The 24407-nt window shown below is 36.7% G+C and overlaps 2 protein-coding genes across 3 annotated transcripts; one reads left to right on the forward strand and one right to left on the reverse strand.

Moving 5' to 3' along the window:
• The first annotated feature begins 852 nt into the window (after nucleotides 1–852).
• znf395a (zinc finger protein 395a) lies at nucleotides 853–9284 on the forward strand. 2 transcript variants are annotated; one of them, XM_058749718.1, is made up of 10 exons: nucleotides 853–1282; nucleotides 3721–3927; nucleotides 4046–4233; nucleotides 4320–4426; nucleotides 5353–5546; nucleotides 5649–5749; nucleotides 5852–6083; nucleotides 6246–6344; nucleotides 6905–7023; nucleotides 7819–9284. In XM_058749718.1, the coding sequence occupies exons 2-10, from the start codon at nucleotides 3784–3786 to the stop codon at nucleotides 7928–7930; spliced, it is 1296 nt and encodes a 431-aa protein (XP_058605701.1). In that variant the 5' UTR covers nucleotides 853–1282; nucleotides 3721–3783; the 3' UTR covers nucleotides 7931–9284. The 2 variants fall into 2 exon arrangements, with proteins under 2 accessions (XP_058605701.1, XP_058605700.1); XM_058749717.1 differs by having other exon boundaries at nucleotides 853–1188.
• Nucleotides 9285–9444: 160 nt separating this feature from the next.
• pnoca (prepronociceptin a) lies at nucleotides 9445–23696 on the reverse strand. The gene is made up of 3 exons (XM_058749719.1): nucleotides 23610–23696; nucleotides 15450–15602; nucleotides 9445–11858 (listed from the first exon to the last, which is right to left on the reverse strand). Exons 2-3 carry the CDS (start codon nucleotides 15570–15572, stop codon nucleotides 11277–11279), a joined length of 705 nt encoding a protein of 234 aa, XP_058605702.1. The 5' UTR covers nucleotides 15573–15602; nucleotides 23610–23696; the 3' UTR covers nucleotides 9445–11276.
• Between the last annotated feature and the right edge of the window lie 711 nt (nucleotides 23697–24407).

Here is a 24407-nt window from a genome sequence, read left to right on the forward strand (position 1 = left end):
TACTGAACTTACGATGCTTTCTATTCCTATTGTACGTTTAAAGACAACATACCTGCTGCTGTTAGGTAAACATATGTTTATAACATATATGATTAACCCTCTCATAGCAAACCATTACAATGAATTGACTCGATTATGTTAGTAGACCCCCTTAAAAATGCGTATTTTCTGATTCCAAAGCACATTATGATATAAACAAAAATGTATAATTTTGGAGAACAGTTGAAAACAAAACAATTTGAGTTATTCAAAAACGTGAAGACAACTCTAGCCAAATCTTTGCATTTGAATCACTTCATGTTGTATATTTTATAACAGCATATTCTTTACCGAAATCAAGTCAAACATGACCCCAAGGTTAATTCTATAAAGGAACTGCATATAGTGCAACATCAACCAGCCACGAGTTACAAGGAACACGATGTGCACACATGCACAGCAACAAATCCTGCACTTTGCAGACACATATACGATTGTTAAATGATTGCAGTTTTAATGCACACTTCATGTCATGAAATAAAAAGCGCACAAATATAACAAATACGCAGTTTAAAATCATTATTTGCACAGTATGCAACAATGCAGCCATTGCACGTTGTTTCTCTGCATTCCTGTTTAAATGCATTTTACAGGAGCAATGCAAAGCAGCAGAGTTTAAATAAAAGTGATGTGGGAGTACGTGAAATACAGTGCGCAATGTGTGTCCATTGTGTTTCTTGACCCTTCCTCAACTTCTGCGTAAACAAGTTGGAATTGTAGGGCGTGTGTCTTGGAAAGCGGTGTTCAGCCAATGAGCGTCGACATCCCTACCACATGGTCAGGTTGTTTACTACAAGAGCAGAAGCCCGCTAGAAGGCGCTGAGTGGTAAACACGGTACCGGATTACACTGGAACGGCTCGTCTCTGTAACACAGAAGCAATGCGGACTAAAACTAAATCAAACAGAAGCTCGCCTCATCTATGGCATGTAAAGTGAACACTGCTTAGAACAGACCGCTTTAATAGTGGTGTTCTTACGGTCTCGGTGCTTTATCAAACGTGTACAGTTACTTGAAACCGTAAGAAATCCAGGCCGGGATTTTGAATACTTGAACGCAAGCAGTTCTGGGCTCTGAAAAAGGACATTTTCAAGTTACAGCCGGTCAGAGCGAGCCTTGTGGAAAGGGGGTGTGTTGAAATTTGGCAGAGGTACGTGCGCAGCGTTCATTGAAAGTTTTCCCTCTGTATTCGTGTCTTATCTGTATGCTTCTCAATCAAGACTGCGTTGTTTGGTGCCACTGAGGTTAGTGCATTATTACAGTGAATTAATATGAAAAGGCTTTTAAATGATTGATACTTGTGGCTTGTTTATGCGATGTAGTGCTTCGATTTAAAACCTATTCGGAGAACGATTGTGTTAGTGGTTTTGTACCGATTCAATGTCAACACAACTGTGAACTTTTGCATTTGTTGTGAAAAACAGTTAACGAGAAGAATCGGGGGGGGCGGGGTGTGTGGAAAAAGTCAGTTGGTTCATTAATTCGGCTTTAAAATCTGCAAAAACGAACTTTTTCGCATTGGGAGAGATTAGCTGTTCAGCTGCTAAATGCTGGTCAGTTTTGCAAAGACAGCATTTAAACGCTTTAAATGAATATTAGATGGATAATCTGCTGTGCGCGCTAGTCGCGTCGCGTCTGCGAGCATGTGGGGAGCAACTCAAACGCTGTTATTAATGTTCTGGATAAATGAATCCTGAACGAACGGTTCTTTTGAGTCACATGTGTGTTCAATGAATTGACTGAGCCGGTTCATAAAACCGATCTCAACGTGAATGAATCGGACTGCTTGTCTTCCGAACGTGTCCGACACGAGCTGTTTTAATAGCCAAACAGCAGAAATGTTACAAATAAAACGTTTGTGATTTATAATTGTATGTAAGTTTATATTTATTGTATTATTAAACCGTGCATAAACCTATCAGCCCTTAGATTGTTCAGTGCAAAGTTATAAGTTCTAACTGATTTTGTTCTTGAATCATGACTCTAACAGAATGAATGGGGAACATTAAATCACAGTAATCACCTTTATACATATAAAACTGTAATAAACAGTGCTACGTGCCTGCATGGCGGCTTGGGAATGTTTTAGAAACATGTAATATGCCACGCCGGGAACACGCTGTGACGGTTTACGTTATGACGTAATTGGCGAGTCTTTTTTTGAACCGGTTCTTTGCAAAGAGCCGATTAGCGGAAACCAATGGAACATTCTATCGCTGGTTCTGAATGTGCATTCGTGTGCCAGAACCATATCATACACATTTTGTTTTATTTTTTCAACTTTTTTTTATAATCACTCATATGTAATTAGACTGCGATTTTTAACAGATTTACGAAAAGAAAACGGATTTTGATGCAGGATGGATGTAAATAAAAGACATTTGCATTTTTCATTTTCAATTCAAAAAAAAGAAAATAGTTCTATTAGACTCAGAATCATACTGTAATCATACTGTACATTCTAACTACTGCATATTGTGTAACTGACATGTCTTGAAAGAAAAACACAATATCAAGTACTTTTAATGGTTTGCACAGTATTTTTCTGCTCGGTTGTTATTCATTTGTCTAATAGCATACCAGTTTTATATATAATATATATATATGTATATATATGTAATACTAATACACTTCCTACAGAAATCAGAAGTATTCTGATTTGGTGTTCAATAAATATTTTTAATACCAAGTGTTGAAAACACAGACATTTTTCAAGATTCTTTGATGAATAGAAAGTTCAAAAGAACATCATTTATTTGAAACAGAAATCTTTAGTGCCAGTTATCCACTGGTTTACAGGATATTAACATTTTGAATGAAAGAAAATTCACCTTTATACATAATACAAATTAAAAAATACAAGAAGTATTCTCTCTTTCATGCTGTTAAATGTGTAGTATTTGGCAACCAAGGAAATTTGCACTTCAATCAGTTGCAATTACTCTGAATCACCCTTTACGGGAACAGAGGAAACTTAATACCTGACAGCAGCTGGTAATAATGCTCAATTTCTCTGTGCCTTAAAACTCTTGGGTGAACATTCTGAGGTTAGAGGGTCTAGCATGACCATAGCAGTTTATGACCTTGCGTCAGTTTAAAGTAGTTTTTGCTTGGTTCGTTCTGTGCTGACAATGACTCATAGTCACTGTGCACAGTTGCACGTAAACCTCAAATTTTGCATCATTCGTCCTGTGATGTCTTAACCATTTGACACTTAGTTGCCGGATGTTTCACGTAAGGATTGTTGGTGACTCAGGCTGATTTCACTGACAACAGGTGACAACAATGTTGAGACTAACACTAATATTTTGTACATGCATACAACAGTGGTCTGTCTTTTCGTTTGTTCCTGAATTTGTAAATGAAAATGTAATACACTTGTAATGGTGCATGTTTAGATGTATTATAAATCATATATATGTATTAAATATGATTTTATGTCATAAATACCTTTTTGTTTGGTTAGAACTTTTGGTCGACCATTTGGTTTTTCAGTTTCCGGTGCTGATACTGATATCTAGAGAGCAGGGTGTCCAAATGGAGAGAAATGTTTTTGGCATAATAAAACCTCCAAATGTGACGTACACAAAATTACTATCTACAGAACATCAGGCTCTCTTTCTGACAATAAAATGTGCTGAGTGGCCCAAAAAGTAATCATGTTTTGGTTTCCTCTTCTCAGCTTCCTGTTCGTTGTTTGAATAGCGCCGCTATACAAGAAGATACAAGGTGCTTGGAACAGAAAATGGTACCGAAGACCAGACTTGGGAAACGGTCCCCACTGGGCACCCTGGTGTGTGGTTCCTCAGCGGAGGGCCTGACAGAGACGGGACCCCATGGATGCCCGGACAGTGGGCTTCACAGAAGCAAGCTTTACCCGGGACAGAGGGTAGGTTTTATCCTTGTAGACTAAATCAAAATATGAATGGTATTCTCATTTAGGCGTGGTACACAACACACAATGGTGTGCTCAGCCTCTTCATGGTGTTTTACCTGATATGTTTCAGGTGTATGTGCACTGTGGCGGCCAAGAATGTGGAGGTGTGGTCGAACAGCATAACCACGTGGACAATGAAGTGTCTATTTTCCTGCCGCAGCTCAACCAGCATGTTCATCGCAAGCTGGAAGACGTGTGGATCAGCCCCACGTCCAGCTCTACCTCCGCAGTCTCCTCCTCCATTGATGTGCCCAGAAGGTACGTTGTGTTATAGTTGTCTGAATCACGAATGCTGACCTTTTGAATGAAAAACGCTCCTTTATAACTCTACTTCGACACTGCAGGAGTCCAGAGTCAGTGGACATGGATGAGATTATGGCTGCAATGGTGCTTACAAGTCTGTCGTGCAGTCCAGTCATCCAGCACTCGGCTCTGGGGAGCGCAACTCAAGGTTAGTAGAACATTACATTTAATGTTTGTTTTTCGAAAAGTTGCAAGCAGCAATGCAATGCTCAAATTTGGCATAAACCAACTGAGATTACTCAACGCTTGCTAAGATAGGTGTTAGTCACCAAGAAGAAATCCCTAACAACTGCACAAACAGTTTTCATTAGTAAAACTTAGTCTAAATGAAGGAGCTAGTACAGGATTGATTATCATCAAAAAAAAATTTACAATCCTAAAAGATCCTAACCAGACTAAACTGAAATTTTGAAACTTCTGAATAAAATATAACTATATAAATTAGATTTTTACTTTTTTTTTTTTTTTTTTTTTTTTTTTTAAGAAGTCTTGTATTACTCACCAAAAACTGTAAAAACTGTAACTTTGTGAAATATTGTAACAATTTGAAAAATGTTTTCTGTTTTAAAATATTTTCATATGTAATTTATACCTGTTATGGCAAAGCTGAATTTTCAGCAGCCTTTACCCCGGTCTTCAGTGTCTAATGTCCTTCAGAAATCAAAAAACATGGTTGAAAATGGTTGTGCAGATTTATTTAAATTTTTTTTCAAGAATCTAAATGAAAAGAAAATTCAAAAGAACAGCATTTAATTGAAACAGAAATCTTTTATAACATTATACATGTCTTTACATGTAAATTTAAGGCATCTGTGCTCAATAAAAGCATTAATTTCTTTAAAAAAAAATCTTTGATCCCCAAACAGTAGTGTTTATACATTATAATTTATTGTGCATTACGTTTATATAGTATAAATAATTTATTTAATTTATATTATACCATACTTAAATACATTATATATTTATGAAATTTATATGATTAACATGTTGGACACTTGTCCACTGGTTTAAAGGACATTTACGTTTTTGATGAAACACATCTTCTCATTTACCTCTTATTTTTGTTTGTATTAGCTTTGTGTGGAATGGAAAATGGTGGTGGCGAACTGTCTGATGGTGGATATTGGAGCTGCGACCATGGAAACGGAAGCCCTGCCCCATCCCCGCCCATCGCAGAGACGGACAAGAGCGCCCCTCTCGTCGATGAAGGCCTGGACATGGAACTGGACCAAATGTTATTCAACGAGCCAACACCAAGGAAACGCAAGGTACATTGTAAAACCTAATAAAATGAGCAAAACCTACTATTTTAGGGTTTGGTTGACGGAGAATGTGGCTTATCTTTATTTACGTTGTTTTTCCCCCTCTAGAACTCGGTAAAAGTTGCATATCGGTGCTTGTGGCCAAATTGTGGAAAAATACTGACCACAGTAGTGGGCATCAAACGTCACATTCGAAATTCTCATCTTGGGTAAGCATCACAAGCCTTGCGTTTCACAACCATACGTTCTTACAAGTGGGACAATCTGGGACATTTTTATCGTAATCATACTGTGTTTTATGCTTTCTGCAGACAAAGTGAAGAGCACTCCCAAAGGGAAGAAGACTTCTACTACACTGAAGTCTATCAGGACTTGGAACAGACCACTCCCTCTGGTGGCCACCGGCCTTCCTGTACTTCTCCATCCAGTCCTAGCCGGCTCACGCCCCCATCTCCCTCCACCCCGGACATGCTCCATCCCAGCCCACTCAGCCAGTCCGCCCCGGGCAGCTTCTGGCAGGTCCATTCTGAGCACTCTTACCAGGTAAGATGCTTGGTATTGTTGTGGTGCAATTAAACAATGTGTTTCTCTTGAGGGCGTTTAGTGCCTTCAAAGACATGATCAGTGTTATGTCACTTGCATGTAAATTGCCCATAAATGAACAAACATGGATGAATGTTTAATATGTTGATGTCCATTCCTCAGGCTCCTCCACCCGTTCAGGTTGTGACTCAGAGCAAACCAGTGTCTGTTCCTGTGTCCTGTCATTGGACTCCATCTCTTACAGTTCACCAGAGCAAACAGGTGAGAGTCAACAAAGCTGGAGAAATCTTAGCACAGATGTCTTAAAAGGGGGCTTTTCACTGGCAGTATTTATTGGTAATGGATTGGTTTTGAAACATTTTCGGCTTTCGGAACATGCAAAGCACCACATGGTCTCAAAGGCGTTCTGTGTTTTCACACTGGAAATGGGAGTGATATGCACATGTTGTTTTTGTGTCCTTTGTTCTGCCCACAAGAAATGTGGCTGGTATTGCAGTGCCATCTAGAGGACTCGAGGACACGGTTTTCTCTTTGTCTGAACACATGCTTGGCACTAGGATGAAAAATCATGCAAAAAAAATTGTGATCTGCATATTTTGAGCTTGCTTGCATAGTTTTAAACATCTTGCTTGTTGATTAATATCTCCTGAAATAAGGTGTCATGTATTAGCCTTAATGCATATCTTATAACAGTTCACAGGTTTGCTGCACTGATGCATTGTTTATACTGTAGTGTTTGAAGCTGTAATATAACCTGCAGTGCGTCATTCTGTGACTAATGGTGGTCTCTCTCTCTTTCTCTCTCTCTCTCTGCTCCCCAGGGCTTACCATTCCGCCGTCGTTCTGTTAGTGTTGGTGAACAGTGGCTCCAAAATAACAATGCCACCTTCAGGCCACATCCTGCCAGTGTTTCACCTCCAAGAAACCATTGCACTTCAAGGTGGGATGTGTTTGTGTTTTTAGTAATTATTCAATCTCTTACTGTTGATGTCAATCATTAATGAACCATTTATGAATCATTTATGGTTGGATTAAAAAAACTTGAGCTTGAAATCAGAAAATGATTGGCATTATTATGCAAAACTGATGACTACCAATTATTCTGAAGAAAAAAAAATTTTCATCATTTTTCCATTAAAATGTAGTACATTTCTCCACCTGTAATGACTTTTATTGATGTAACCAAGATTGGGTGGGAAGAGTAATAACATCATAGTAACAAATATAAAACTACAAAATACAAAACATGTTCACAGTACATTTAAATTCTGATGGATTAATTCTAGTCCAGTTCAGACAGAATTTTTTTTTTTTTTTTACACGTGGTAGGAGAAAAACACAGACTTTCTGGATTCGGATGGCAACAAAACCGCCGACTGGCCTCTAAAAATGTTGAAAATACCTTACGTCCCCATGAGAAACAATTTACTGTCTGAATAGAGCTAATGTTGAAAACAGTTGTGCTGCTTAATATTTCTGTGGAAACTGTGATACTTTTGTTTTCTGGAATAGAAAGTTCAAAAGAACTTATTTTTGAAATTAAAAATTGTAACAATCTTAAGTCTTCACTGACAATCTTGCTGAATAAAAGTAATAATTTCTTTTAAAAAACCATACTTATATGAACAGTAGTGTAAATTACATAGTTCACCTTTAAAATGTTGTCAGTTGCTAATTTTGATTTGTATTGAAATTAGATGTCAAATTTAACTCTGAATTTCTATCTTATTAATAGGAGGATTCGGGGTGAAGCCAAGAAATGCCGAAAGGTATACGGCATTGAACACCGAGACCAGTGGTGCACCGCCTGCCGCTGGAAAAAGGCCTGTCAGAGATTCCTCGACTGAATCCTTCTTTAGACTGATGGAAACCGAACACTAACCTTACAGAGACCCACAAGAGGACATCTTGCCTGGAACTTTGGTTGGAAGAAACCAAAAGAGCACCTTTTTGACTTTAAACGTTTTCTACTTTTTATCGCGATTATGTGTTTTTTCAAAAATGCTTTAAGGAATCATGTTGGTGCTGGAAGAATGATAAAGCAAAAAGGACAGCCTCTGCCCCACAAACTCCTGCAGTCTTCCTACGTCTTATATCAAGAACCGATGAAGTCTGATGTTCTTTTACAAGCAGTATGTTCTTATACAACAGCAGCAGCCATATACTTTTTGTTTAATGTGGTGTAAACATTGTCGTCATCAGACATGGATGGAAAGTGTACTTATCATTCCAACTAAATTGCTGATATGAGACAAGAGCTCTTTACCGTGGTCCATTGCTTTCAGGGGCATAGTTGGCAGCTTATGGTTAATTGTAGATAAACAAGAAAGCGGAATAAATGTTTTAATAGCATATAACGTATATGTTCATGTAAGCCATGTTTACCTGTTTTTTCTTCAATTTCCGGTGCAAAATTTTGTAAAACAAACTTTTGAAAAGGAAAAAGGAAGACAAAAGGATTTTGTATTACGATTTTGATATCTGCGACGTGTTAAATCGTATGTTATGTCATTATCAGTGTATTTCTGTGTCACAGGTTATACTTCTGTGGAATGAAATGATTCACTTTCCTGTCACATCAATATTAAGGAATTATCTGTGTAAACATGCATGATCTGCTGCAGTTATTTGTTTACTTTTTGCGCTTTTGCCCCAATCTGCTCACTGGCTGTTCATCTGTTTGGATTGTGTTATTGCCAAAGAGAATCTCAGCAAGATAATACGTCATATACATCTCTGCAAAATAATGTGAAATGAATCTGTTGACCATTTATGAGAACCTTGTAACTGTTTGATTGGTTCATGCTCTTAATACTGGGTCCAAATATTTTCTTACTTTGTATAACACTTCTATACGTCATCTTTTTTAGGCGTAGCTAAACATCTTTTGCAAAGCTTGATGCTTTGACAACATAAAACTGAATGTACCTTACCCTGAAGATCTCTGTAAATCTTTACGGATTTCCGACAGTCACGGTCATAGCTCTTTAAGGACATCCTAGTCTGAGAGACATTCGATGAGCCTCATGGAAAACAATCTTTTTGTACATTTTTGTAGAGTACTTCCAAAGTATTTTCTTTCATGAAAAGTCAAGAACTGTTTGAGGTCTGTTCAAGATAAAAGTATAATTTCTTTTCATGAAACTTATGTTGCTTCAAGCCTTTTTAAATAAACTTTTGTGCAAACAAGTACGACAGCAAGTGTTTCATTTTAATATTTGTCCTTTTGAGGATGACAAGGTGGAGTGCTTTCAGTATGCAGTAAGAGGAACTGGTGGCAAATATTACAAGTTTGAAATCCAAATGAATGAAGAACAAAATACTTCAGGACACACAATCATTTGCTGCATGACAAGCCACAGAAAATAGTAAACTATTTTATTGACATAGTTCAGTTACTATGTACAGTTCATTTAGTCAACATCATGATTTTTATCATTGGAATAAAGGGAAAAGCATGACCTCAGCAATGTTTGCATAAATACATCATTTCATCTGCACAAATACAAATCAACTTTGTCAGTTTCAAAAAAAATAAAATTAAAGCTTTTGGTTTCCCACTGTTAGATGAGGATGCAAATTCTGTGTGCATGTGCGTGACAGAATTTGTTATGTTTGTATAGGCATATTACAGTGATGAGTCTTTGCTGGAATGGTTTATGAAAAATCTGGCTTTATTTTTTTGGGAGAGACAGTAAACATAGATTAGCTTTCCTTAATCCCTTAAAGGAATAGTTCGCCCAAAAATGCAAATTCTATCAATATCATGCTCATATCGTTCTGACACCATTTTAGTTTATTTCATCCTTAAAACAAAAGGAGATATTAAGCAGATTATTAAAGCTGCTCTTTTGCCAACATAATATCATGATAATTAGTCAATTTTGGTGAATTGGTGGCTAATTTGTATGAATTTGTACAAACTCATACATACGTTTTTGTACTATCTGCTTTCGCTCCAGAGATGGTTATGTTTAGGGGTGGATCGTTATGCTTATTTTTTTCTTAAGAAATGTACATTTACTGTGTACAAATTCATACGAAATTGCCACTTGATAAAATTATGTTTTCCTGTGAGATCGGGTTGTATTTTCCATTCGGCTCCAAAAAGCTCCAAAAAGTGGCATAAAGAATAGACTATATGATTTGTGCACTATAGCTAAGAACTGAGCTAAGAACAGACTGAAATGAATGTGTTACTACTTCCAAAACTTAATTGCAATGTAGCAGGTTTGCGTGCGTAATGTGTGCGTAAGAGATTTGAAAGCAAAAATTAGGTTTGATGGCACAGGTTCCCTGCTGAAAAAAAACAATACAACCCTGCCCAAAACACAATAGAAAATATAATGGTTTTAATGGTTATAATGGGAATTGTATTGGTTTTAATGGAAACTATAATGGTGTCTACTGGTATGTGATGGATTCTATTGGTGGGATGTTAAATCCTGTTGGAAAAATGCCCAAAACACAGTACAAAAAGTAATTTTGTAATGGTTTTACTGGAAAAAGCTAATGGTTTATAATGGTATTTTAATGGAAACCATTGGAATTTCTGTGATGGTTTCTATTGGGCTTCTATTGTTTTCGGGTTTTTTTAGCAGGCTTATGATTAAAAACCAAAATTTTAGTCTGATTCTCATGCTTTCATTAGACTGTAATGCTTATTTATGTTCCATTTGGAGCTGAAAATGACATAAGGATGTGTGAGTCATGACATATTTTTCATTTTTGGTGAACTATTCCTTTAATAATTCTGTTTTGCCTAGTAATTACCTCTCGATATGACATTTCACCTCAATTTCAAGTATTTTCATGGAGATTCCATTATGGGAACTCTCGTTGGCCAATAGGTGGCAGTGTCGAAAAGGAGATGAATTTGGAACCGGTAACGTTTTCAAAATGGTCTTTGCAAAATGTATAATTAAACTACAGGGGCCATCATATACAATGTCAATCATCTAATGCAATTTATAGATGTCTCAAATTGAATCTGAAGACTTTTCTTCAAACTTCAAGCTAATATATGTAAGCTTTGTTTGACATGGATTAGATGCTTCAGTGAGTAAATCCACATCTAACCCTGTGGCACTATATGAGAGCTTTTTGTGTTTGAGGAGAACGGTACATGATATCTTTCAAATGAGCATAACGAATGGTTTGCTGGGTAAGTTTATTCACTTCAAAGGTCAAAGCTTACTCATTCTGTTGGGTGACATCAGCAGACATACTATTAAACTCGCTAGCTCGAGTACTCATGCCCAAATACTGCTTGAGGAACTCACTAAAACGCTTCTGGTTGTTCCACTTACGGGCAGATTTGCGGACGCCTATGAAACCCCCATATCTCTTTTGCAAAGACCTTCCAGGATCTATGAACTTCCTGTAGCCATACTTGTTTTTGAGAAAGCCTCCAAAACGTTTGATTAGGTGGACGGCAGCCTCTTCCTCATCGCCTGCCACCTCGCTATCTCCATCTCGCTCTTCCTCAGATTCCTGTGCTGACTGTACTTGCAGGAACTTACTGAGCTGCATATCTTGGTCCTGATCATCCGTTCCCAAGGCCCGTGCTATATGGTCGAACCTCTGGAGGGTTTCAGAATACTGGCCATCATCCTGGTCCACAGGCAGAGAGGTGTCCGCTTCCTCTTCTGCTCTTTTCAGCATGCTATTGCCAACCAATAGCAAGGCTTTTGGGTTTTGCTCCACAATGGTCCTGCGACACATCTCCCAGGTGTCGCCTGGATAAAGTTTACCATGACACTCCACCAGACACACCTGAACAAAGACACACACAAACACATTACACTGACACTTAGGTCATTACACTTATAGAAACATAAAGGTGCATCTGTCTCGTAGGCAACTTTATTTTCAACAATCATTTATAAGTCATTTGGTCCTAGCTGCAAAAGCTGGTTTCTCTGCCAAGGCAAACGGGTGTTCAGATAGTTTTAGCTGGTCAGGCAGCTGTTTTCCCAGTCTAACTTGTTGAAAAGTTCCCCAAACCCCTGTAAAACAGGTCAACAGACGAGCTTAGGCTGGTTTTAAAGGTATATGACACCAGAATTGACCCTTTTCTTACAACAAATTCTTGTCTACAAATCTCTTAAAAAATATTAATCACAATTTTTTGGTCAATAAAATCACTTTCTACATCTCCCTGCAACCACTTATTTTGTTTTTTAAGCACTTTTGTTTTTTTAATATTTTTTTAATGACATTACTGATTGATTAAATTAAGTCACCCCTTTGTCTCAATAAGAAATATGGTATATTACTGGGGTAAAATGGGATTTAGTAAGTAATTATACAGCAGTAACATTAATTTTAATAATAAAATGTGACCCTGGACCACAAAACCAGTCTTAAGTCGTTCAGGTATATTTGTAGCAATAGCCAAAAATACACTGTATGGGTCAAAATTATAGATTTTTCTTTTATGCCAAAAATCATTAGGATATTAAGTAAAGATCATATTCCATGAAGATATTTTGTAAATCTACTACTGTAAATATATTAAAACGTCGTTTTTGATTAGTAATATGCATGGCTAAGAATTCATTTGGACAACTTTAAAGGCGATTTTCTCAATATTTTGATTTTTTTGCACCCTCAGATTCCAGAATTTTGTCCGATCCTAACAAACCACACCAATGGAAAGCTTATTTATTCAGCTTTCAGATGATGTATAAATCTCAGTAGTCCAGGGTCACAAATTAGTTTGTTGAATTTAATTGGCCAAGCCTATTGCCAGAAACACATGGCAACGCTCGAGCTTGTTTGGCTTCGTGTGGAATTATTTTCTTTAGAGGAAGAAAACTAGTCAACTGTAAGTAAGGAATAATTGACGACGGGCCGTTGGATTATTAGAAAAATAATGCACACCCGAGGTGGTGATGCGGTCACGATGCGAAGCGGAGTGGCCGTTACACCTCGGGTGTGCATTATTTTTCTAAAAATTCAACGGACCGAAGTCAATTATTCCGCTTATACTACGGTTGCCACACCTCAAGACATCGATCAGATGATATATTTCAAGGCATTCGTCCAGTATTTCTACTTAAATCGCTATTGTGAGTAGGATTATTTCTTCCGCATTTCATCCAACGCCTCCGTTGCTAATTCCTAAACGTCATTTTAAACCTAGTAACGGAGGATTGAGCCGTTGATAACAGATTAATGCAGTTAATACAGTTAATAACTAAGTTATGAGAGAGAGAGAGAGAGAGAGAGAAAATTACCTCTGTGCGTCTCTCAATAGTGTTCGGCGGCAATGTCTCTAGTTATAGTGAAACTTAACAGTTACTTCCTTTTCTTCACGAACCGCGCCGTTATTGTTACCTCGCTTGTGAGAAGTCATGTAGTTTTTAAGTTGTTTACTGATAAAATCGTCAGAGTAGCGCTAACAATATTAGCGCGATGTATGCTAGTGTGTGTGCAAACTGTTATGTGTGTGCGGTCTGTGAGGGAGAGAGAGACAGCTCTAAGTGAATGAAAACATCCTGCAAAGTTTTAAATCTGAAAATGCACCGTGTATAAAGTTATTCTCTCAAAAGAAAGAGTCGACTCTGAATCATTGAAACGAGTCATTTTTAGAAGAATCTTAAGCAATTTCATGTTGACTAAAACATGAAATATTAGCATATTGCCTGAGCACTGGTCTTTTTGCGTTGGTCTGAATGAAAATGCAAATTCATTCTTTGCCACTAGGTGCCGCTTTTGGAGCGGTAAAAATAGCGGCTTCCCCGATAACGCTGTACACAAAGCAGCACTGCCACAAATGCTGCTTTATCACAGGTATGGTGAAATGAAAATGAGACCAATCGGACCAATCACCGCAGATTATCGTCACGCAAAGGATGGGTTTGGAAAAATGAATCGTTGAGCGAATTGTTTGGGAGTCCTTGAGCAAGTAAGATAAAAATAAATGCATATATAAGACAATGAAAGTGTTTTTTGACCTTGCATGCATGTCAACCTGTTGTTGGGGACTCCCACAACCAAAATATGAACCTTTCATTACCCACAATAGGGGCACTTTAACATTATTTTAGTGTATTATCTTAATTATGAACACACTAGCCGGAAGTTTTGCCCATATAGGCTTACTTCCGCGTTTAGGAATAAGGTGGATAGCGGTTGTGGCTAGAAGGGATACAGCTCCGACCAGAAACGAACAATGAAATTAATTTTCTACCTATTAGATTGTGTTTTATTAACGTCTACACCTACCCCAACCCTAAACCTACCCCTTACAATAATGAAAAAATAGTAATTATTGTTGTACAGTGTGACAAAATTACACTGTATTGATGTGCGCATGCCCAGTAGCGCCATAACTATCCCTTCTAGCCCTAACTGTGGATAGCATCTAGGAACTTCATGACCATCGCACGTTAAAATGGAAGGAGCGCGAGTAGTTATCTGGTGGAATGAATTAACCCTTTTAAATTAAAAGTTTAGTTTCGAGGGAGTTGGTTAGTTATCAGAAGAGGATATATCTGTTCATTCATGCTGGAAAATGATAAGAACACCTCAGGGAAAGTCTGCACAATGGAGGGCTACTCAGGCCCATCAGTTTCCGTAAGCAGCCTCGCCGAATGATGTTATTGTGTTTCTACTTAATTACACAACAAGATAACTGAATCACCCCAGCTGTTTTGAGTCAAAGGGCCATCTTTAACCAAATTAGCACTTCTTCCCCCTCAAATGCGTGTTATTGACATGAATCAGAGAGTATGTCCTCCTCCTCGGAGCTATAATCAGCTGCAGAGCACAACCACATTCCACTGTTATGATCATTATAATTATGTCAACTAATGGCGTGTCTCAGGGAAATTCGATACAGTTGAGGCCATAGGTCTTAGACAGTACAGAAAATGAAATAAAATTCAGGAAGCTGTAGAAGATCTGTGCAGAGTAACATATAAAACTAGACTTGTACATTTTCTGAAGAAAATGAAAGTGCTGCTTGCCTGTGACTTTATCAACTTTGGTTTCTCCTTTGAAAGAAAAAACTGAAATGATATAGTTATTGATGTATATAAGAACATAAGGCTATAAAATTAATATGGTGGGCATAACCAGTATATTCTGTTTGAGAATTTAATAAAAATATTTGAGCTCATATTAAATCTCTGATTGTTGGCACAATCTGAGCACAATCTGTGATGTTGTTGGGATCTCTTCAGAAACTCTAGACAAAACGTGAGAGATTATTGGGTTTTTTTTTTTTAAATTTGAGAGGCTATGGAAAACTTTCCAGTTGCACTCCGTTTAATCTCACTGCTGTATAGAAGAGATAGTAAGAGATCATATTTGTGATGTTCTTTCCTACGTGAATTGATTGACACTGTAGGGAATTACCAAATTGTTGAAGGCATATTCATTAGGCAGTTTTTGGCTGCAGAAGAGGCAATCCTTCTGGCAGTCACACCATGCTGGGTTACACAGTCCAAGCAACAGTAGTGTCCACAGTGGAGTCTTCATCACGCAGTGTGTTAACAGCTGAAGTGCAGTCTGTAGAGACAGAGATGATGGTATGAGAGAGAAAATAGGTTACAATTCCTGGAAGTAAATCTTACCACAACAGTATGTGTATACATTAGTTCAACATATTAAGAATAGCAAAGTATTTCTGGCATTCTTCTGATTAATCAGTTGCAACATCACTAGCCGCCTTTGTGACTCAAATCTAATAAATGTAAAAATAACCAACTGTAAATGGTCTTGATTACTTCAATGTCATGTATACACACTATGATTCAAAAGTTTGTAGTCTGAAAGTCTCTTATACCAGCGCTATCTCATTCATACGTATTTTACGAGGTGGCTAATTCGTACGAATTCGTATGATCTTACTCATACAGAAAACTACGTTTTCTGTGAGGGGTAGGCAGTACCGTTTCTAAGCATAGGTGAGCTAGGTGGTCGCCTAGGGCGCCACCAGCTGAAGGGGCGCCAATGAGCGCAACGTACTGCCGCTACATTTTAACAGGGTTGTGATAAAGAGTGGCACGGTCACCCTGAAATATGACTGCCGCCCCCACTGGATTTCCAACATCATTGGGCTAGAGTACTGTCAATCTGACGATGCCTGTATGCCATTGGATCAGAGCGCTGTCAATTGCTGCCTCGTTGCATGCTTGCGTTTGGAGCGCTCATCAACGCCATTAGTTCAATGGACTCTGTCAGTGCTTTGGCAAGGTAACGCTTTTTTTTTTTTGCCATGCAATAAAGCTAAGTTCAAAGGCCAATTTAAAATATTGGTACAGTAAATAAAGTGCACAAAATCAGTATTTTGTTTAGGCAGTATTTGTGGCAGTTGAGATTTTTGTGCGAGATTTGTCCAAAAGGTTTTTGCGCCAATGCATTGTTAAAGGATCAGCGTGTCATGTAATATTCCCATATAAACTTTAACAGCCAATTAAAAAATATTGGTATAGTACAATTCGCTAATTCACGAGATCAATACATCCTTTATTAAACTGCTTTGTCGAGTTTAATACATCCTTATGGAGGTGTCAAAATGCTGATCAATTCATTCACTTCTAACACAGCACTTAATGTGAGAAGCCTCAGACACATAGAGGGCAGAGCGTCACGTTATTTAAACGGGAAGTTCACGCTTTAATGAGTAGCAAAGGATTAAGTAGCTGTATTGATTACTTTTATGCCACTGATCAGGCTTTGAGAGAGGCGGGGCATAGAGGACCTACAATAATGTACAGTATTTGAAAAATAATGTGTTTTTTGAATATTAAAGTATGTCAACATATTCTGTTACATCAAATACACAAAATAATGATCTTTAAAAAAGCATCATATGACCCCTTTAATGAGTGGCGCAGACCTGCGGTTTTGTTTACTACTTTTGTTTACTACTAATTTCTGAGGGGAAAAAATCATAAGGCTACTGTAAGAATAAATTAAACTTGTTTTATGCTTTCAAATAAATAGACATGCTAAAACAGAGTTTGGTAACAATAAAACAAGGTTGGAAAAAATAAAACATTTCAAAGTGCCCTAAACATGTAATTTTTGTAAAACTTTTAATAAATTGATGTTAAATTGTTTTAAGTTTCATGATTTTAATTAATTTGACAATTAAACCCGTAAACCTAGAGGAAACACTGAATGTTATTGCAATTTAAAAATATATATACATTTTTATTTTAATATATTTCATAATGTAATTTATTCCTGCGATGGCAAAGCTGAATTTCCAGCATCATTACTCCAGTCTTCAGTGTCACAATATCCTTCAGAAATCGGTCTAATATGTTGATATATTGATTTGGTGCATTTCTCATTATTAGCAATGTTGAAAACAGCTGTCTAAAATTTGTATGGAAACTATGAAAAAGGGTTTACTCTCACTTAATCAATTTAATGGATTCTTGCTAAATAAAAGTATTAATTTCTTGCAAAATAAGTAAATAAATGTGTTAAAGGACTGACTCCAAACTTCTTTTTTCTTTTTAAAGGAGTGGGGGGGGGGGGCATTGGTACTGACGCAACCGACCCCTAACTTAAACGGTATATGGTGAACATAAACCCTTTGATATACTATTACTAGAAGCTCAAGAATCCCCATTTAAAAAATGAAACTAAGAACCAGAAAGAGACTCACTGATAGAAAGAACTTAAAATTGAGCTAAATATGTTATACCTAGAAAAAGAATGATAGCATATTAATTATAATTTATTATAATTTTATTGTCAGTGTTGGGGTGGTTGCCGGGCGACTTGCTTTCTGTGTTGTAATTGCAGGAGCTTTAAAAGCTAATCTAAGATAAATTCATGTAATAACAGAGTTTCAACTCAATTCATTATTGAATGCTCTTTTATTTGTTTATTAGGCAAGTAGCTATGTAATGAGCAGTGTAATGTACAGTCAGAAGGTCATTATTGAAAAATAAACTCCTTCAGGGTGAGATTACTTTGCAATAATGACTGTCTGAACGTACATTATCCCTCACATAATCTAAACTAGATTTAGTCAAAAAATGCATCTAACTAACCCTATTTAAAGGTACTTTTTGAATGTATTTGAGACAGACTTAGCATTTGCCTGTACTTCATTAGCAAAACTCATCATCTGTAGTAATTAAAGCTAGAATTAGTGCTTGTGGCGTAATGGGAGCAGAATGGAGAAGAGGAGGAGGATTTGAGCCGCTGTGATGCACACTGGTTAAGCAGTCTTAGTCACCACATTAGTCCAAACAATAGAAAGGACTATAAAGCGCTTCAATCCTTTTTATGCCAAGGCTTTAAGAAAAATAACCTCATTCCACAGCTGCCTTGTCAAGCAAATAAAGCACCAATGAATGTACGTTTCAGCATTGATGGGTGGCCGGTGACTGCTGCCCACCAAACCATCAGTGGTTTAGTTACTTCAAAAGCAACTTCAAGATAAATCAATTTCACCTGCATTACACTTGTACTGAAGGTGTCACCAGGAACAAAAGCAAAGGTGTAAGTCACGGAGAATCGATAGGCACCCCTTGAGTGAGTTTTATTGAATTCAGTCACTGTACGAGTAACAGAGAAGGAAAGACACATAATTATAAGTGTGAGAGTGAATTACGAACAACTTTATGCAGGGGGAGAGAACTGGATATTGATTTTTGTCACTCCCTTTAGTTCATTTATTTATTTATCTGTTTTTTTCTTGGGAACTACAAGATGACGTACCTAAATGGGTTCAGACCAGGGTGCAGCGTTGTTTAGAGGTGATATTTCAAAAGGGGATTGTTTGTTACAACTACAGTTTTTTTCCTTTCAGCAGCTATTTTTTCTGGTTGAAGTTTCTCATTTAAATTTAGATTACCAGTATGATTTCTGTGCACCTCAGGTGCCCCAGAAGTTCTTAATCTCACTGTGGTTTGTACAGAAGCATACATACATGTGGGATGCAGAGCTTGGCAGGCCTTCAAGATTTAATTAACTAACTCAATTATGTAATAAGAAAGATTTAACCAAGATAGACATAGTGATTTAACTTGTGACCTTTGGAATTATCTCATATACTCAAAGGAAAGAACAATCTCTCATTGACTAAGTGGGAGGAAATTGGTGCACTTTGAGAAACTGTACATTTTATATCATAAGAAAGCTTTTCTGTTTTGAAAAGGAAAGACTAAGTGCTCTATTTACAGTATGTCAGTGCTTCATATCTTTCCTACAGTAGCAGTGCGTTTAGTGATTTGTGACATAGTTTAAGATTTATTTACACAAACTGTTTAATAATGCACAGAGGCAGTATAAATGCATTTGCTCAAAAATTACAATTGTATAAATAAACTTATGAAATGTATATTTTAAATATGAAATTATTGAAACATGGAAGTCTGTTACTGTCTCAGTGTAAAAAAAATATATATAGAAAGGTGACTGACGTGCAACTATATCTGACAGTTGCAACTTTCTTTAAATAGTGACTTAATTTCTCACAATCATGATTTCACAGTTCAGACATTATATCTCACAATATGATTTTACATCGCAGAACTGTGACTTTATATTAAATTGCACAATGTGTTATTTCACAATTACTACTTTATTTTTTAATACTTAGGATTTAAATCTTTGCATCTCCCAGTGATATTTTTTATGTCTTACAATTGCAACTCTATTTCTTGTAACTGCGAATTCATTTTGTGTTTGTGACTTTATATCGCACAATGTGACTCAATAGCTCACTGTTCAATTCATAATCAAAACTATATCTTGCAATATGACTGTCTCTCACAATGTTGCTGTATTCCTTATTTTAAATTTTGTCTCACAATAATTTGTTGTATGTTTTGTTCTGAAGTGGGTTTCCAAAAAAACATGAAATGATGGATGAAATTATAAATAAAAATGTATAAAATTATGTAACTACAAATTAAATATATATTCAGCTACATTTTATCTACATTTACAGAAGAAAAGCGGCATCAGATACTAGGGACTCGGTGGATCAGAGCAGCAAATTTTATGGATTTTATGCAGAATCTGACACAGACACACAGTCTCCTCTGAGCAGCTTTAACTCAGCTGTGTAAACACTTAAAGTAGTAAACTTAATTTCACCCATACATTTCATATTTTAATCCACCTTCCATTGTCAGCTTCTTTTCCATATTCCAAGTAGATAAAACGAGATAAGACCCTGTGAACTGGTTTCTAATGAGTACAATGAAGCATTTCTGTCATTGCTCATAAATATCATGATGAGAAATGACAGACATTGTCCAGTAAACAAAGCAAGTGCAAAGAATTCCATGTTCTGCTTCATTTCCCGTCTCCATCACCAGTCGCTACTGTTGTGTAGATATTGTCCATCATTTCAGATGTGTTATCTCCAGAGATTTTCAATGTATGCCGAACATGATTGGCTAAAAACACTCAATGGCTCAATTAAACTCTAGAGGTAAATGTGTCTGATTTGCGCAGCTCATTTCTCAATCAAACGCGTCATAATCAAAGTTAAATACCACAGGGGTTCTCAGTGGTGGAGACGGGCAGCCCACTGCTGTATCTAATTAGACCAGAATTGTGCAACTGCAGATGGAAAGCTTCGAGAAACTGCCGGAAATACATTATTCTGATGATATATAGAGAAATGTGACGCTACCACCATAAACTAAAGAAATAGTGGAATATTATCATAATGGGCTGGCCGTTAGGGAGGAGACTATATGTCGCTAACCGCTGTACCTGGTTTGGATTAATGACGCCAGTGTCCTTCAAGCATGACACGTTAGATAAGTTTGAAAAGAAGAAATCAATGACCGTTATTACTAGTCCACTATTAACCCTAGAGCCTTTAGTATCCAATAGTTGATGTGTAAAAGTGTCATTATTATTGGCTATAAACATGTCAATAAAGCGACCAGTGATGGAACAACACCCACTGAGGAACATTTTATTGCTCATATGTTACTCTTACATAGCAATGGTGAGTCTCAGTTAGGCTTCACTTAAGTATACTTTATGTTTCTCCTTAAATTGTTTAGGAGAAATAAAAATAAAACAATTGTTAGTGTACAGTGAGAGTCTAGAGCTTCAAAATGAAGGTGGATAACTGTGCAGCTATAATTTGACTTTAAAAGAATCTGATGAGAAATGTTTCATTTTATGTTGTGATCTCCAATGTTAGATCCGTTTGGTTTCCTGGCCAGTCTGATCTATCCTGAAACAATTAAAACCTCAGATTGACAGCTTCAACTGTGTGTCTCAGTAGGGCCGCTGCAGCCTATGAAGGTCAAAGACAAATTTGTGCACATACACCTGCAAACTCAATAGTAGATAAATGCATCCACAAATTGAATGCAAAATCGGCCCATAACCACAAGTGTTTCTTTGATACTAAATAATCAATGGCTGGGATGGATGGATTCACCACACTTTAAACACGGCCGTCAGGTTAGGCTTTGCATTGACGCGCATGACATAAAGATAGATTATCTAATCAAAAAGCTTAAAGCTGTTTTCATGCTTGTGATGCGAAAGTAATTGTTTCATCTCCCGTACTGAATGCAGTTGTTAAACTGACTTTAAGGGCAGAGAAACTCCTTGATGAAATATCATTAAGGACTTAACTCCTCCTACAGTGCAGTCCTTCACACTAATAACATTGCTTTTTGTAGTCCAGTATCAAACAGTCATGTTAGTCTGGATACATTGAAATTCCTGAAAAAAAGTTTGGAAGCTGGTAGATGGTAGATAAACTACTTAGAATTTGAAAAAAACTCTTAACAGCTGTATGTTAAGCATAAATCACATCACACTGCTGCACTGCACATCTATCTTCAAACAAGGCTTTTTCAGGATTCAGTGCCTAATGTCCTTCATATCTACTGTACTGTTCATATCTATATATAACAAAAAAAAAAAAAAAAAAAGTTTATTTATATGTGGAAATTTTGGTAATTTATGCTATTTTAAAATACTTCATAGTATGTGCCTCGGTATTAGATCACTTAATCTTTTATTATAAAGCTGGATTCTAATTATTATTATTTTTTAATATATCCAGTCATTAATTGTGATTATGCTGATATATTTTGCTTTTATGCTTATGGTTATGCTTTTTGTGCATCAGGATATTTAAAGCACCGTAAGGACAGCTAATCAGGAGTCAATTTCACAGTGGCTAAAATTGTCCCGTGAGTTTTGGACGAGCCAATACATTTGCCTCAGGGCCTTCAAATAAATAATCGGACTATTCTTAGATTCAGAAATCCTAGCTGCACCTCTCCTCAATGATTTTTGTATCATACTTGTGAAAATGTTCTATTAATCATTATGCGGATTTGTCTTTACAAAAGTTTTTAAAAAGAGTAACCGAGGTAATTGCCATTATTATTACATAATCACCTAAATGTAATGTTCTTGTACAACATGCAAAAATTAAGAATTTGCATAGAAAGAACCAATAGAAATTTGCATAGATGGAATCACATTTTTAAAACACTTTTTTTAAAAGTCAGCCAGGGTTCCTTTCTTTCTTTTAAGAAAATAGTATTACCACTTTTTAAAAAAACATTTTTTTATTTATGATCATAGCCACAATTCTTGCAATCTCAGCTCCAACCGAGCTTTTAGTGGCACTCTGTGATATAGACCAAGTATAAAATTATCTAGCAAAGTGCAACATCTGAATGTTACATTCTGAATTACCCAAGGCTAATTCAGTATGACCTCTTGTGAAATCAACGAACAATTATGTGTCTCTCTTTGATTTTGAAACCTGAGCACTAAATCCAAACTAACTCTAGCAGATAAGACATTTATAGGCACTGGCCAAAGATAGTAGAAAATTGCACGGTAATGGTCCATGAATGGACAAGTGCCAGGCATTTTGTGCACCAAAAGTCAGCTCCTGTTCAAAAATATTTCACAATACTGCCAATAGTCCTCTCAGCTGAATTAAACACCCCAGTGTACAGTAAATTTCTCCCTAAAATTAATCGGGGTCTATAGTAGCCTGGATTTTGCCCTGTAAAGAAATGCATTGATTTCACTATGTATCAATCGATGTTACAATTATGAGAGCAAAGTGAAAAATACATCCCTGTCATTCACATAAATAGGTTTCAGAAGATGTATAACAGCCATACATCATCATTTTTATACATCATTTGATGCTTTATGTGAAATAATGTGAAATTTATTGCATGTGGTCAAATAATAATTGCTGATAAAAGTGGACAAAATAGTTACCGATAAAATAAACTCCTGATTTAATAAGAAAGTTCACCTAGAAAGTGAAAATATTCTTAGTTACACCCTCATGTCATTCAAAACTTGAATGACTTGCTTTCAAAAGAAGATATAACACAGAAGAAAGTATTTTATTTACAGTTTTGGAAGGACATGAGGGTGAGTAAATGAGTAAACTATCAGTTTAAGTTTAATGGAAAAATACATTGTATTGCACATGCTAAATTACAAATAATAAGCAAACAGATTAGTGCAAAGTGTCCTGAGTAAATTGATGTGAATCTAAAGTATTTCTCCATCCAGTCAGCCTACCTGAGCTGTGTGCGGTTCAGGCACCTGTCCTGAGCAGATCTGCTGAAACTGAAGGCGGTTATATTCTCCTATCGCCTGCTTCTGTTTGTTTCCTATGAGGATGCTGTTGCTCGGTCGTCTTATAGAGACACACCCCTCCCTGTGGTCCAACCCCTAACCCCCTGTTTTACAAGTGTGTGTGTGTGTGTGTGTGTGTGCGTGCGAGAGTGGGATGAGAGAGAGAGAGAGTGAGAGAGAGGACACAGGAGAAGACTGTCTTACGTATTGGGATGGGTGTACGTCAAGACTTATCTTCCACGTCAAGGATTGCAGTCTCTGAAAACAAACTAGGAAACTAAAAATACAAGCAAACATTTTCCCAGAATACCCGCACACTCATTCATAGTGTGTCCTCTGTCCATTCATCCTCTGATGAAGTGATGCTCCAAGATAATAATGATGCTTTGAGAGCTGTGTGCAAAAAGCGTGACCATTGGCATTGCAATGGATTAAACTTCAATCTGTGCTGTTTTCAATATCTCATTTGCAGTCTAAAAGTTAAAATGAATATCGATCAAGCAATAAAAACTTTAAATTCCGAATTTAAGGGCAAACAATGGGAATTAGGAACGTTAAATCAAACATCTTGAGAGACAGAGCCAAAGAAAAGAAAATGTTTTATTGCTCATAGGTTGGTCTTTTATACACTGTAAAAGATTTTCAAAGTTGGACAGAAAACAAAGGTTAAATGAGTATGTTTACAAGAAAATACTATTTGAGTCTTTTTACTTCAATATTTCAAATTCACTCAGAAATGAA

This window comes from Onychostoma macrolepis, chromosome 17, assembly GCF_012432095.1.
Source record: "Onychostoma macrolepis isolate SWU-2019 chromosome 17, ASM1243209v1, whole genome shotgun sequence".
Lineage (NCBI taxonomy): Eukaryota > Metazoa > Chordata > Actinopteri > Cypriniformes > Cyprinidae > Onychostoma > Onychostoma macrolepis.